This window comes from Podarcis muralis, chromosome 3, assembly GCF_964188315.1.
Source record: "Podarcis muralis chromosome 3, rPodMur119.hap1.1, whole genome shotgun sequence".
Taxonomy (NCBI): Eukaryota; Metazoa; Chordata; class Lepidosauria; order Squamata; family Lacertidae; genus Podarcis; species Podarcis muralis.
Window position 1 is genome coordinate 23,639,140 of NC_135657.1, and position 14,154 is coordinate 23,653,293.

At 42.0% G+C, this 14,154-nt stretch overlaps 1 protein-coding gene across 10 annotated transcripts in view; it reads right to left on the reverse strand.

The window, feature by feature from the left end:
• The window catches only part of EML4 (EMAP like 4), a 158,653-nt gene that overhangs the window by 86,015 nt on the left and 58,484 nt on the right, over positions 1-14,154 (reverse strand). For 6 of the 10 annotated variants that reach the window (XM_077925549.1, XM_077925548.1, XM_077925547.1 and 3 more), the window contains exon 1: positions 2,269-2,627. The exons of 1 other annotated variant lie outside the window; for it this stretch is intronic. In XM_077925549.1, the coding sequence (XP_077781675.1) occupies positions 2,269-2,335 (67 nt within the window). In that variant the 5' untranslated portion in view covers positions 2,336-2,627. Of the gene's footprint in view, positions 1-1,361; positions 1,384-2,268; positions 2,629-14,154 lie in introns of those variants that run through there. 3 more of the 10 variants (XM_028724776.2, XM_028724779.2, XM_077925544.1) reach the window with 3 other exon arrangements.

Consider the following 14,154-nt stretch of genomic DNA (forward strand, 5'->3'; position numbering starts at 1 on the left):
CTACAGCACAAAACATACTTACCTGCAGGGAGTCAAACTGAACTGATAAAAAAAGTTTGTTTGTGAACCATAACAGAACCAGAACTTCTATAAAATGTTTTTTTCCAACTTTACTCAGACCATAGCCTTAAAATAAAATCAGGTGACCGGTTTAAAATGAGTGATCAACTTTGTTTCAAGTGTTAAAAATGAACAACAACAAACATCCACTAGCTTCCCAAGTAAAATGAAATTGTGAACATGTACAATTAAAGCCCGATAGCTATTTTATGCATTCCTCCCCCACAATTATACAAATGTTGCTTTTGCATAGGCTTCTATACTCTGCCCTCCTAAAAAGGTCTAAACGACCTTTTATGTTAAGGGTACAACTCACTTTAAATTTAAAAAATGGTACAAATGGAACTATTTCCCCTGTTATTTTCATCTAAAAGCATCCTTTGTAATATCTATGGGTAATGTCTGATCTGGTGCTAATGAATGAGCTCACTTAAAAGTTGCTTTGCTCATAAATGAAACACAACCAGTTACCAAACCTGTACTGGGGTGAACTGGAATAGCATACAAAGCAAGGTTACAGGTGTCAAAATAAATACAAATGCAAAGTACATGTCAGTCACAGGCAAACTGGGTTCCCCGCTCGCTTACCTGTAAGCACAAATATTTCAAGGGCTGTAGACTGACATGTGGCATGTGCAACTTAAGCTCCACATTCAACTTTAACCAACCCTTCCCCAAGCCTACCCAACTATGTTTAGTGCTTTTTTGTTGAAAAATAACAGTCCTTAAAAAGTTGTTATCAGAGCCCACAAATGTAACCCAGTGCCAGCAGTATCAACAGGATTTGGATTTGCAATCTCCAATATGGAACTCAGTGGAAACAAAGAAGGTGAATCTCTTGCCTCCCTCCACTCCATTTCCTGCCAGATATCTGCCTAATCCAAGGGAACAAATTTTATCCTGCACGAGAGTACTTAGGTAACTTCTTGTATTAGCAAGCATTCTAAACCACCAAACGCCAACTAACCCCCACCCCCCACCCCAGGATTTCAGCACCTTTGTATTACATATTGTGCTATCATTGTTTTTTGTTGTTTTTGCAGCGCTCAACATTACTTACAGAATTTATTTATTTTTAAGTGTGTTTTTTCCTACCAATAAAAGTAAAAATAAAATAAAAAACTTTTTTTGGTGTACAAAGCAGTTTCTATTTTAACATTTTATATCTTTCTGCAGAAGTAATTTTCTCTTCATCTTAATGCTCTAAAACTGCCCCCCCCCCAAAAAAAAGAAAAGAGCCTGCCTTTTTTACACATGTATTAATCTGGACAAATCAGCAAGATGAATATTTCTATACTCACTTATCATTAGGTGCATTTGTAAAATAGGGTTGCATTTGGAGCTCCTCCACATTTTGTTTTGGCTCTGTACTCTTGGCCCAATATTTCTAAACAACCACTGCAAAAACTCTATGAAGCAAGAGCTTCTATAGGCAGCTTTCTGCTGTATACACAGATCTAGCTACTGATAATGATGTATGCATATGAAGTTGTGCTGAGATGCTTCAGTAATTGCAGATTAACGATCACAAGAAAGCCAGGAATAAATTGGTCTGGAAAATATCACATGCTGTGCAGAAATACAAACCGTGCTGCGAATGCTCAAGACTGCAGCATACATAATGACTTATTGTGCATAGATGTTTTACGGTACGACTTCCTGAGGGGGCCCCCTATGCAATCCAAAACTTTCCTCTAGGGGTTCAAACCTTTCACTGAAAGTTAAGTCTAACTGAAGCATCTTGCACACAAATATGGAAACATGTTTAACACATGCTGAATGTTAAAATTCAATGATACAACAGGTTCTCCCCCCCCCCCCACCTTCCAAGCATGCAATATTCAGATTTATTTCATGGGAGGGGATTTTTCATACCGCAAGAGTAGTCTCACCAAACGAAATCGTTTGGTTTCTGCTTTCCATTGTACATGAAAGGCATTAACTAGCAAAAAAACAGATTTCCTTTAAGGCTAGGAAAGAACCAAGACTGCAAAGAGGTAAATACTTTTCTTCAAACTTTGTATGTATTTGTGAAGGAAGTTGTAGAGGAAGATTTACAAAAAAATAAATAAAAAAAAAACAAGGTTTGGGGGGAAGAGAAGAGAGGGAGATAGTCCTTTCCCCTTGTGTGTTAGCAAGAAACTGCGGTGGCTGTACTGGTGTTCCCAATTAAAGAAGGAGGAGGGAGGGAAAGAAGTTATACTTTACCGGTGCAGAAGTTCATAAGTGCTGATGAATTGCACACCGAAGCAAGGCAAGGCAACGCGTCTTCCATTCCTGCCACCTACGTTATGAGCCGCGAACCAGTTCTGTCTACGTTCCCTGCTTGCTGCCTTTCCCAGAGTCTCACGGCAATCCCGAGTTTTCCAAATCAGACAACATACTTTAAATATTCTGAGGAAATCCTGCCAGTCCAGATGGCCCGCCACAAAAGCACTTATGCAGAGCACAAGCAAGAAGTCCCGACAATCAGCTTTGCTCCTTCGGAGCCCTGGAACTCTACTGAGCAAAAGAGCTTTCTGCGTTTGAGAGCGAGTGTGTGTGTGTGTGCTAGAGAGAGAGGGAGAGAGGCAGAAGGGGGTGGGATACATAAGGGGAGAGGGGGAAGAAAATCTGAGACTGCTGTAAGGAGTGGCTAAACCTTAGACGTCACAAATACACTAATAAAGGCACTTACTAGCACAGACACAACACAGCAATCTGTCTTGCAGCACAAAGTAAGAATTAAAGAGCTCACTAAGGGCTAAAAGTTTGTTTTTTCTTCTTTTTTTTAAAAAGTTGGTGATTAAGCAGGCTATATGATTTATTATTATTATCTAGCATGCTAAGTTGACTGGGACACAACAGTGTCAACATAATAGAGACCCATCTTTTGTTTAAAGCAACTGAAACAAGAGATTGCATTCGGAGCCCTGAATCTTAAGCTCCTTTTTCCCCCTTCACATCAGGCTGAATTGCTGCCACAATTTGTACAGGCAGCTTAACAGATCTCTACCCGTGTGAGCCATCCTAGACCCTGTGATTATCATCGGAGGCTCTTCTTCATCTGCCTCTTCCACAAGAAGGGCGGAAACGTGAGAACGGGTCCCTTCCGTGGTGGCTCTCTGCTTGTGGAATGCTCTCCCCGTGGAGGCTCACCTGACACCTTCGCTACATATCTTTAGGCGCCAAGCAAAAACATCCCTCCTTTCCCAGACCTTTGGCTAATTTAACAAACTGTAGCCAATGGGTGGTATTATTTTTGTTTCGTACTATGGTATGTATTTTTGTGTTTCTATATTGTAAGCCACCTATGATCCTCAGATGAAGGGCGGTATAATTGTTTTTTAATGTTGTTGTTGGCGGCATCCTTCTGTCTCAAGAGACAATGGAGTGCGTCTCCAGAGCTGAAATTAAACTGCTGGGAGAATTAACGAGATCGGTAACTCGTTAAGGTTGCCTCCTGCATGGCTTTTGCTGTGTTATCAACACAGAAGTGATGTCTCCGGGGTGCAAGCATGGGCAGTGTGTATGCCCAGATGACAAGACCCCACTTTTAGCATCACTGATGTGGTCCAAAGTAAAGCAGAACAATACATTTGGCACCAGCTTGGCTGCAAAAGTTGCCAGAAAGAGGTGTAACATGATCAACCGTCTTAGGGAGTCCACTCCGGATTTGCACAGGGTTTACTACTTAGCCTTTTCTTTTCCCAAAGATGTCCCACAGATCAGCCGGTAAGACGTTAAGTAAACAAATGAACAAATAACCCAGCATTCCTGCAGCATCATAATAAGGAGATGGGTGATTTGGCCCCTTCATTTGTTGGGCATTTTTACTCTTTAGGGTAGGGTAGGGTAGTGATAAAGCGGGATATCAGATCCAAACTCCTTTTCTTCTTCTATTACGGTCAGAGAACTCATAATTTGATTTATAAAATATATAGTTCTACAATTAGTCACTTCAGGGAAAGACGCAAATAAAGGGGCAATATTTTATTTTTACTTTTAAAAATGAGAAATAAAGTCAAAAGGTATGCCAAGGGAGAGCTGTACTTCCTATGAATGCACCTAGAAAATAAAAAATAAATAGACACTAGTGGTTTGAAATCAAGTTAAGTCAATGTTGATAAAAAAAAATTTATCTCATGCTTTCTAAGAGCATGACTTGGGGCTTAAACGCTTGAAGTGGCAACTCTTCTGGAAGGCCCACTAGCAAGTGAAGCTTTTGGGAAGTGGGCTTCGGGCAGGGGTTTCTTAGTAGTGGTCCCCCAGCTATGTCTTTTTCCTATTTTGCCTCCTTATTGACTAGCATTAGCTACAGCCTCCTTTCTTTGTGCAAGGGTATTGCCAGCCAGGGGTACTGCAGCTGTTGCTGCTGATATAATTATGGTTTTAGTGTTTTTATATTTAGGGATGTTTATGATCATAGCATACCATGCAAGTGTCCAAGAAAAAAACCAGGACATCCAGGTTTTTCCCCCGGCGAGAGCACAGTGGTCATTTTGGTGGTCGTGATCTCACACAGCACCCCAAAACATGTGTTTTTGGGTGCTGAGAGCACAGCCCCCCAAAAAGCACATCTTTGGGGCACCATGATCTCACGCGGGTCACTTGACCCATACAGGAGCACTTATGGGAAGACATATGTCACCATTTTGGGAATCAACATGTTGAAGGGTATGGTATAGTTGAATTGTAGTTTGCATACAGCTGTGGCATTTGCTATGTAGCTACTACTACAAATCGTTCTGGGACCACTACTGATGAAAGGCTGCCAACCGATCCAACAAATAAGTGATAAAAGAAGATCCACGTCGAAAGATCAATGTGCGTAGCAAACAAGCTTCACCTAAGCGGACTTGCTCACACACATAAACAAAATTATCCAACACAGTCAGTTTGAAAAGGCATTAAGTCTGTGGTTTTACATCTAGTGTGGTTGGACACAACACTGCAAATGGCTGGAAGAGACCCAAGTTGGAATTCCTGCTTAACCATGAAGAAGCACACTGGGCAAACTTTGGTCGATTTCACTCTCTCAATCCGGCCAACCTCACACAACCATTGTAAAGGTGACATGGGATTTCCCCATGTACAAATGCATCACGGAAGAAGGAGAAGATGCAAATAAGGCTGAATGATACATCTACAGCTGCAGCGTTTTAATTTAGAAGGAGGGGGCAACACATGCACAAACAAGAATTTGCACCGAGTTGGAGAGGCATAGTAACTCCCAACAATTGGTGGGGTGGGAGGGAAGGAGAGATGCAGGTTTCTCAAGATTATCATTTCATTAAGTGTGTGAGAGAACTCATATTACAACTGCACTACAGTCCATTTAATATGATCATGCTTTTGTCTGACTTGCAAAATTGAGCAGAGCCAGAGGAAAGTTAATGAATGCAACATGTGTTCACTCTTTTGGTAGCCGTGCCTAAAGCCAACTGGCAGAACGATCACAGCAAGATAAATGTCAAAACAAAGCAATCTTACTGTGTGGAGAACTCTCCACCCCCAACATCTCTTAAATATGTTAAAAGAAATTTACATCTCTCCAAGCGCTCAGCCGTCGAAATGCAAGATTTTAATACAAAGATAAAGGAACCCTAGAAAAGAACTAGCATAATGTTTACTGGCTAACAAAGATACATGATATTTTAATTCATAAATGGGTGTGTAACATATAATACAGTAGTGAATTAGTGCATTACTGCAGCACTGTTCTCTCACACTTAATATAACTATGCATTTAAAAAAGCCCTCAGTTGTCATCACATTTCAGTGCACTGATTTACTCACTCCAACAGAGCTTACTGGGAATCACTGAATTCTAGAGAGGCAAAATCAGGTTAAACTGGCATTACAGTTAATTACTAATGTTTTACAAGACAGCGATTGTCAGAAAGATAGAGTAAATAAAATGCTTATACTACACTACATGCAACAACAAGAAATGTGCTGCAGAGTTAGAAATACTAAATGGTCATGTTCCACAGTAAGTATCAATTGTCACCTGTGGACGCAGATAATAACTTTTCCAGTTTTCAAGACTCCCATTGTTCTAGGTGCATTTTGAGACAGGGAATTTCATTAGCAGGAGCGGTTTCTGAGCTCTGGGCGCAGTACTGCGCCTATGATTTCAGATTAAAACTGCAGAGTGGAAGGAAAGGAAGACCTTTTTCTGCCTCCCCACTTCCAGCTACTCTCTGAAGACTGGAGAAGAGACCTCTATTAAGAATATTAGGGGGTGGGCAGGGGAAGGACTAGAACATAATATTTTAGCTGCAGTTAAATGATTTTCAGCTTTGTACAGTGGACGCTCGGGTTGCGAACGTGATCCGTGTGGGATGCACGTTCGCAACCCGCAGCGTCCACAACCCACAGTGGCGCGTCTGTGCACACGTGGGTTGCGATTCGGCGCTTCTGCACATGCACGACTGCCCAAACCTGGAAGTAACCCGTTCCGGTACTTCCGGGTTTCGGCAGTCCACTACCCGAAAACACACAACCTGAAGTGTCTGTAACCTGAGGTATGACTGTATTCTTGTTATAAAAAAGCATACCTAGACATTCCATTGTTGTGCCCATAACCTAGGTTTAAGGTGCCATTTTGCTCCTAGTTTTCATGTCTCTAACCTTCCAGAATTTCTTTTTGGAAGCTACATGAAGCAACAATAGGGAAGGCCCCTACTGTGCATATAGCCTCCTACTCACTCAAGTCTTGGTCCAACACTTTATCCTTGAAATTCCAATGGCACTCACTTCGCCCTTCACCCATAAATTACAAGTTCAAATGTGGGCAAGTTTTGTGCACTCTGTGGCTGTTCAACACTGTCTCCTTCGTATGTGTATGTGTGTGTGTGCATGCACTTGTGTGTCTTTGTGTGTGTGAATGAGTAGACCACTAATATATCTGCTTAAAGTAATGAACCTTATTCACATCTTTACTCTTTGCCCCACCCTCCAGGGTATATATTGGCTTGTAATCCTCCCCCCCCCCCAGCAGTTAGGTTTATTGCAGGATGCGTAAACAAAATAGCTCTGCTAAACCATTTCCTTTAGATAAGTTTAAATGTTCCTGTTTATGGAGGTATGAGGCATACACCCACGTCAAAACAAACCACTATCTCCCGTAACTCATAAATGTAACTGTTCTATCTGAACCCCTACAGCAACAAAACTTATTCCCCCGCTATGTTTCCATGAGGTTCTTTTCTTGTCTTTGCAAGCATTTTAGGACAAGGAGTTGAGTAAATGGATTTAATGTCAACTAATTTAATGACGTAAACGGCGTTTCCGTGTGCGGCTCTGGCTCGCCAGAGCAGCGATGTCACGCTGGCCACGTGACCCGGAAGTGTCTCCGGACAGCGCTGGCCCCCGGCCTCTTGAGTGAGATGGGCGCACAACCCTAGAGTCTGGCAAGACTGGCCCGAACGGGCAGGGGTACCTTTACCTTTACCTTAATTTAATGACAGGGGTGGGGATTTCTTAATATTTGAGAGTATTGATTTAGTATGATGCTTCTGCATTTGCATTTTCAGGAGGAGGCGAAAATTCAGATCTGAAAAATAAAATAAAAATCAAAGAATGATTTTTTTTTTAAAGGAGCGGTTTTATGAACCGACTATTCAGTGCAATCTTGTATAAGAAATGCACAGCCAGCTTGTAATCACACTGTGTGCATTTTCTTTAATACTAATGTAATTTTTCTAACAGAATATTGCCATTGTTCTGTTGCGGTTAATTGAACTTTCTGTAGACTATTTTGCCCCCTCATGATTTACTTCATCTTTCTTAGATAGAGGAAATGTGCTTTGATTCATGAGCAACTGGAAGTGCTACATAGAAATATTTATACTTAGGTGGCTGCTATTGATAGTTTGATAAAGTCAAAATTCTGAGGGGTTATGATGGAATTCTGAGTGAAGATAGACAATATTTCTTCCTGAATGACACTTGCATCACATCCCATATTGTTGGGAATCTTAATTTAACTGCACTGCTGCCTCTGGTCAAACAGAGTTTGAAAGGTTTCGGAACAATACCCAAAAACCGCCCCTTTAACAGAGGCAAAATTGGGATATGTCTGAGGTGCCGCAGCAAACGAAAGTCACCCTAAAGCTGATCAAGTTGTTTTGGCACCTGATGCAGAAAAATCCCAGGTGCCTCCTGGGAGTAAAAATTCAACAATAAGCTATTCTTTATTGTTCTTTATTACTATTTATTAAATTTCTATACTGCCCTTCACCCAAGGAAAACAGGACGGTTTACAATTTAAAAAAAAAACAAAAATACATAACATAGTAAGAAACAAAACAATAACCCTCCCCATGATAACTAACCATTTGCTGCCCTTTCATGGCACCCAAAACCACATCCCTCACACGGACTTTGGCAAAAAGGGTGTGAGTGACTAAAAGAGAAGGTTCTCCACAGTGTGTCTGTTGTGGGACCGTGTTGCCCTCTAGGAATTCTCTTCCACAAGAGTCTTGCTTTAAAAGAGCTTCAAAGTCCCAAGTAATGCACTTAGATCAGCCTATGCTTTTCAGTTCAGAAATGGCTCTGCCTCAGGCTTCAGTCATATGTGATCAAATTTATTTTGTTCAAGGTATATATTTAAAATGTCGGGAGCGGGGGCTCATAGTACAATTTAAAACGTAATAACCACTCTAGGAGAGCAGCAGAAAAATATAGGCAACAAAATTCAAAGTCAATAAAACGGAAAAAGTGGAAAAAGTCAAACGACAGGGATTGTTTACAAATATGAATGTTTAACATGCCAGAGAGAATGAAAACATTTTAAGCTGGTGCATATAAGATGGTTAAATGGATGCTGGGTGGCTGTGATGCCCTGAGCGTTTTATCTATGTCTTTTGGTTTCTTTGTGAACTTGCCCTAGACTTTCTTCCTTTCTGTGAACTAGCTATCAGTAACCCCAACATACAGCCTGTATACTCTGCAGCTTCTAGACTGAACTTCATGAATAGTCTTCTGAGAAATTGCAACCTCCATTTTATAGCCTGGAGGTCATAAAAACTAACTTACTTACTTACTTACTTACTTACTTACTTACTTACTTGCAATGTCTAGTAGCGTGGTAGTGGCTACACCTTGTCCAAATAAATATTTGATTTCTTTTACTTGCATCAGTGTCTGTTTCCTGATGCAGAATACTAATGAATGGCCCAAACTAATTCTAATGAGGAACTACCTCCTGTGGTATAGCTTTCTTAGAGCAGTTAAAGACTTTCTGTGAAAAATTCAGTGTTAGAAACTGAGATATGAAAGCTAGGAGCTAAATGGCACCTTAACCCTAGGTTATGGGCACAACAAGAGAATGTCTAGGCACGCTTTTTTATAACAAGAATAGAAAGCTGAAAATGAATGAGCTGCAGTTAAAATATTACGTTTATTTTTCACATGGTCTAGTCTTTCCCCTGCCCACCCCCCTAATATTCTTAAGAGAGGTCTCTTCTCCAGTCTTCAGAGAGCAGCTAGAGGTGGGGAGGCAGAAAAGGGTCTTCCTTTCCTTCCACTCTGCAGTTTTAATCTGAAATCATAGGTGCAGAACTGCGCCCAGAGCTCAGAAACCACTCGTGCTAATGAAATTCCCTGTCTCAAAATGCACCTAGAACACTGGGAGGTCCGAACACTGGAAAAGTTATTAGTTGCTTCCACGCCTGACAACTGATACTGTGGAACATGACCATTTAGTATTTCTAACTCTGCAGCACATTTCTTGTTGTGTAGTATAAGCATTTTATTTACTCTATCTTACTCCAGCATTTCTGACAATCACTCCTCAGTTTTAATCTGAAACATGGGGCACAGTACTGCGCCCAGAGCTCAGGAACTGCTCACGCTAATGAAATTCCCTGTCTCAAAATGCAACAACGGAAGTTTCAAAGACTGGGTTCGAGACACCTCCAGAACAGCTGGTGTGTGGCATGAAAGGAGCTCTGCCTGATTTGTAGTCACTCCCCTTTTTGCTGCAGCCTCTCCCACAATATTTTGAAAGGGTCCCAGGACCTCTTTCGGAAACAACAGGCAACAAGAAAGTCACACCGTGCTCACAGCTCAGGAACTAACCCAAGGTCTTTTATAATAGTGTTATTTGGGGGGGGGGGGTGTATTTAGTTCACACGTGAAGCCAGATGGTTAAATTTGCACTTTCTGAAACAATACGAGAACCAAAACAAAAGCAAATGAATTGGAAAACAATAAAAAGGAGACACCCGTGGCAGAGAGCTATATATCCCGACTGGGGAAGTTTGTCTGAACAAAATGTCTTCGTTTGTTTCTGGGAAAATGCAGATAGTGGCCTGCCTGTCGTATCTCAACAGGAATGCTATGCCACAGAAAAGAAACAGTTGTAAGCATAGAAAGTTTACTGGGTTTTCAGATGCCAATGCTAGTAAGCCAACTGATACTGTAAGACACAAGAAAGTTGGAAGCCCTACTTTTTAAAATGTTATATTCAGAAGTATCCTTTGCATGGCAAATAAAATCAGGGATAGAGACCCTATGGCCCTCCTGAATTTGTTGTGCTGCAACTTCCATCAGCCCATTCACCATACCACTGGTAAAGGATGAGAATTATAGTCCAGTAACATGTGAAAGGCCACAGGTTCCCCACTCCTGAGTCAGCATTGACTTGGAAGCAGAAACCTAAGACAGAACCAGGGAAGATTCGCATACTTGGGATGACAAAAGTATTTTCTTTTTATCTTCCGTACCACAGAAATGGGAGAAGTCCTGCATTTTGTGCGAATTAAGGAAAGAAGGACAGAATTAGAAACCCTATAGGTGCAATGTAAAAAACAAAACAAAAAATCAACCCTTCCATGTATATAGTTACTGAAAATCAGTATTTAATAGTAGCTTTAGGAAAGAGTTGAAGATTGAGGCCTTTTCATTGCGGAAATGGAATTCAACCTTTTGTTTTCTAAAGGTAAAGGTAAAGGGACCCCTGACCATTAGGTCCAGTCGTGACCGACTCTGGGGTTGCAGCGCTCATCTCACTTTATTGGCCAAGGGAGCCTGTGTACAGCTTCCAGGTCATGTGGCCAGCATGACTAAGCCGCTTCTGGCGAACCAGAGCAGCGCACGGAAATGCCGTTTACCTTCCCACCAGAGCGGTACCTATTTATCTACTTGCACTTTGATGTGCTTTCGCACTGCTAGGTTTGCAGGAGCAGGGACCGAGCAACAGGAGCTCAGCCTGTCGCGGGGATTCGAACCACCGGCCTTCTGATCGGCAAGTCCTAGGCACTGTGGTTTAAACGTGTCCGCGTTTGTTTTCTAGGCCTGCATAAATTAGAAATGGAATACATTTTGTCTCCTTCCTCACCCTGGCTGATGTTTAACATGGAGGTTCTAGTTTAGCATTTCGCTCAATAAGAACATACCTAAAAAAAATTAAATAATCAAAACTTAAGTTGTTAACGTTTACTACAGTATGATTACTAAATAAAAAAACAAACATGTCTACCCGTCAAACTTCAGATCTGCACATTCCGCCCATTCGCTTACAACTTTTCCCACTACAAATAAATTGCTAACTTAGTATCTGAGCTGCTCAAGAGCTGGCTTTGAAGGTGACAATTTTCCTTTGGCACAAAGGCAGCCCATATGCCTCACACCTGTTAAGTTTTTCACATTCAGGAACATAGATGCATACTCCACAGGAGCAGATATGCCTGCAGCCATCTTCTCCCCAGTTCCTACCCACCCGTCCCCAATCCCATGTTCTGAATATGAACAGCCCACTTTGGGTTCTACCCTTATGCTAGCAAGAAATACAGATTTCAAAAAACAAACAAACAAAACTTCCAGCAGCTCCAAATAGTTGGCATGCAACTAAGCTGGCACAGTGTTTCCCAGCTAATATCAGTTGGGGATGGGGATGGGGATGGGAAGGAACTCACTCGCCTGCTGCTTCCCCTTCTAACTCCCAGTCTTACATCAATGTCAGAAAAAAAAATAGCATGTAAAGTCACCTGGTTCAACGGGCACTCTGTTATCACCACAGCTCTCAAGCCCTGCAATTATGCCATAGACTGTGTTTAAAGAACTGCTCCATCAACAAACTCCTGGGCCAGTCAGTGACCACAGTCAGATGTCATTAGCATCTCAAGAAGCCAAGAATGGTTGTGTGGTCAGCAGGGCAGTGCAGAGTCTCCTGCTGCTCCCTGCTCTGACTGTAAGCCTCTCCAAACAGAAAGGCAGGCTTGTTTCCTACCGCATCCCCAAGATTAATGTGCGAGTCCTTCCTAATGCTGAAATTACAAAGCTTTTGGCGCTTGGGGCATAGTTATTCACTGGTTCAAGTTCAGTTTTACACTCAAAGGGTTGTATCTAAAGTCATACTCAGAGCAGACTCACTGAAATTAATGGACACAGTGGAAGTGCAAAGGCAGACTGCAATGTGAACCCACTGAATTACATTCATCAAGACTACCAATGCCAAGTTACAAGATTCAAGTTACAGTGGTACCTCAGGTTAAGTACTTAATTTGTTCCGGAGGTCTGTACTTAACCTGAAACTGTTCTTAACTGCCGCGCCGCCGGAGCACGATTTCTGTTCTCATCCTGAAGCAAAGTTCTTAACCTGAAGCACTATTTCTGGGTTAGCGGAGTCTGTAACCTGAAGCGTATGTAACCTGAAGCATATGTAACCCGAGGTACCACTGTACAAGACAGGTGATTCTGACTAAACACCAGGAAGATCTTTCTGACAGTAAGAGCTGTTCAACAGTGGAGCAGACTCCCTTGGGAGTTTGTGGACTCTCCTTCCTTGGAGGTTCTTAAGCAGAGATGGCCATCTGTCATGGATGATATAGTTGAGATTCCTGCATTGCAAGGGGTCCCTTCCAACTCTACAATTCTATGATTCATCACTTGTGGACTGAAGCAGGACAATGGATTTTTATCACACTACATGTGTGAATTGTGGGACGCGGGTGGCGCTGTGGGTAAAAGCCTCAGCGCCTAGGGCTTGCCGATCGAAAGGTCGCGATTCTAATCCCTGCGGCGGGGTGCGCTCCCGTTGTTCAGTCCCAGCGCCTGCCAACCTAGCAGTTCGAAAGCACTCCCGGGTGCAAGTAGATAAATAGGGACCGCTTACTAGCGGGAAGGTAAACGGCGTTTCCGTGTGCGGCTCTGGCTCGCCAGAGCAGCGATGTCACGCTGGCCACGTGACCCGGAAGTGTCTCCGGACAGCGCTGGCCCCAGGCCTCTTGAGTGAGATGGGCGCACAACCCTAGAGTCTGTCAAGACTGGCCCGTACAGGCAGGGGTACCTTTACCTTTACCTTACATGTGTGACTTGGTTTGCCAGTTCCAAGATGTTAAGTGCTACCAGCTGTTTTTGGAGGAACAGCTACTGCTTAGCATCCAATGATGTGGTTCCATTAGGGCAAGCATTTCGATTTGTGTAACAAAACTTGTCTCCTTTTGATGTTCACAGTCTGTTGCTGCCACCACCCAGGGCTTCCAAAAGAGTGTGTGCGCATGTACCAAAATAAATTTGATAGGTTTTATTAGTGCCACAAGACTCTTGTTTTGGTGCCCCCTGGAAACTCCCAAGTGTGTGTAGGACTGTGACCTAGTCACAAGTTAACTAGCAAGTCAGAGAACTAGCAATAGAATAAAAGATGTGAATTGCAGTCCAGAACAATAGGGAAACCACAAAGCCTGCTATCCCAGTGCTAAAGTAGATGCTACTCATCATATAAGCACAACAGTCCATTTCGAGACTTGACCTTTTTACAAGTTTGTTAATAGCCAGGTGGTAATTTTAGATTTTGGAATTTTTATGGTGCAATAAAAATTATACAAAGAATAGTGTAAACGGATATCTTGCTTGTTTAAAATACACCAACAATTATGAGAAGAACATTTCTAGTCTGTATGTAAAATACTGTTTAGATTTAGGTTTGCTACCTGGCTGGTTTTACACTGCACTTACAGAAAAAGTGTTCCCAGTCAGGCTTTGGAAGGCAAAGACATTTGGGGATATTTATATGCTTGTGTTTATATAAATCTAAAGAAGTGAGCTATCTTGCCTGAACAATGTTATGATTTGTTTTAAAATATTCATATACCATCTTTCACT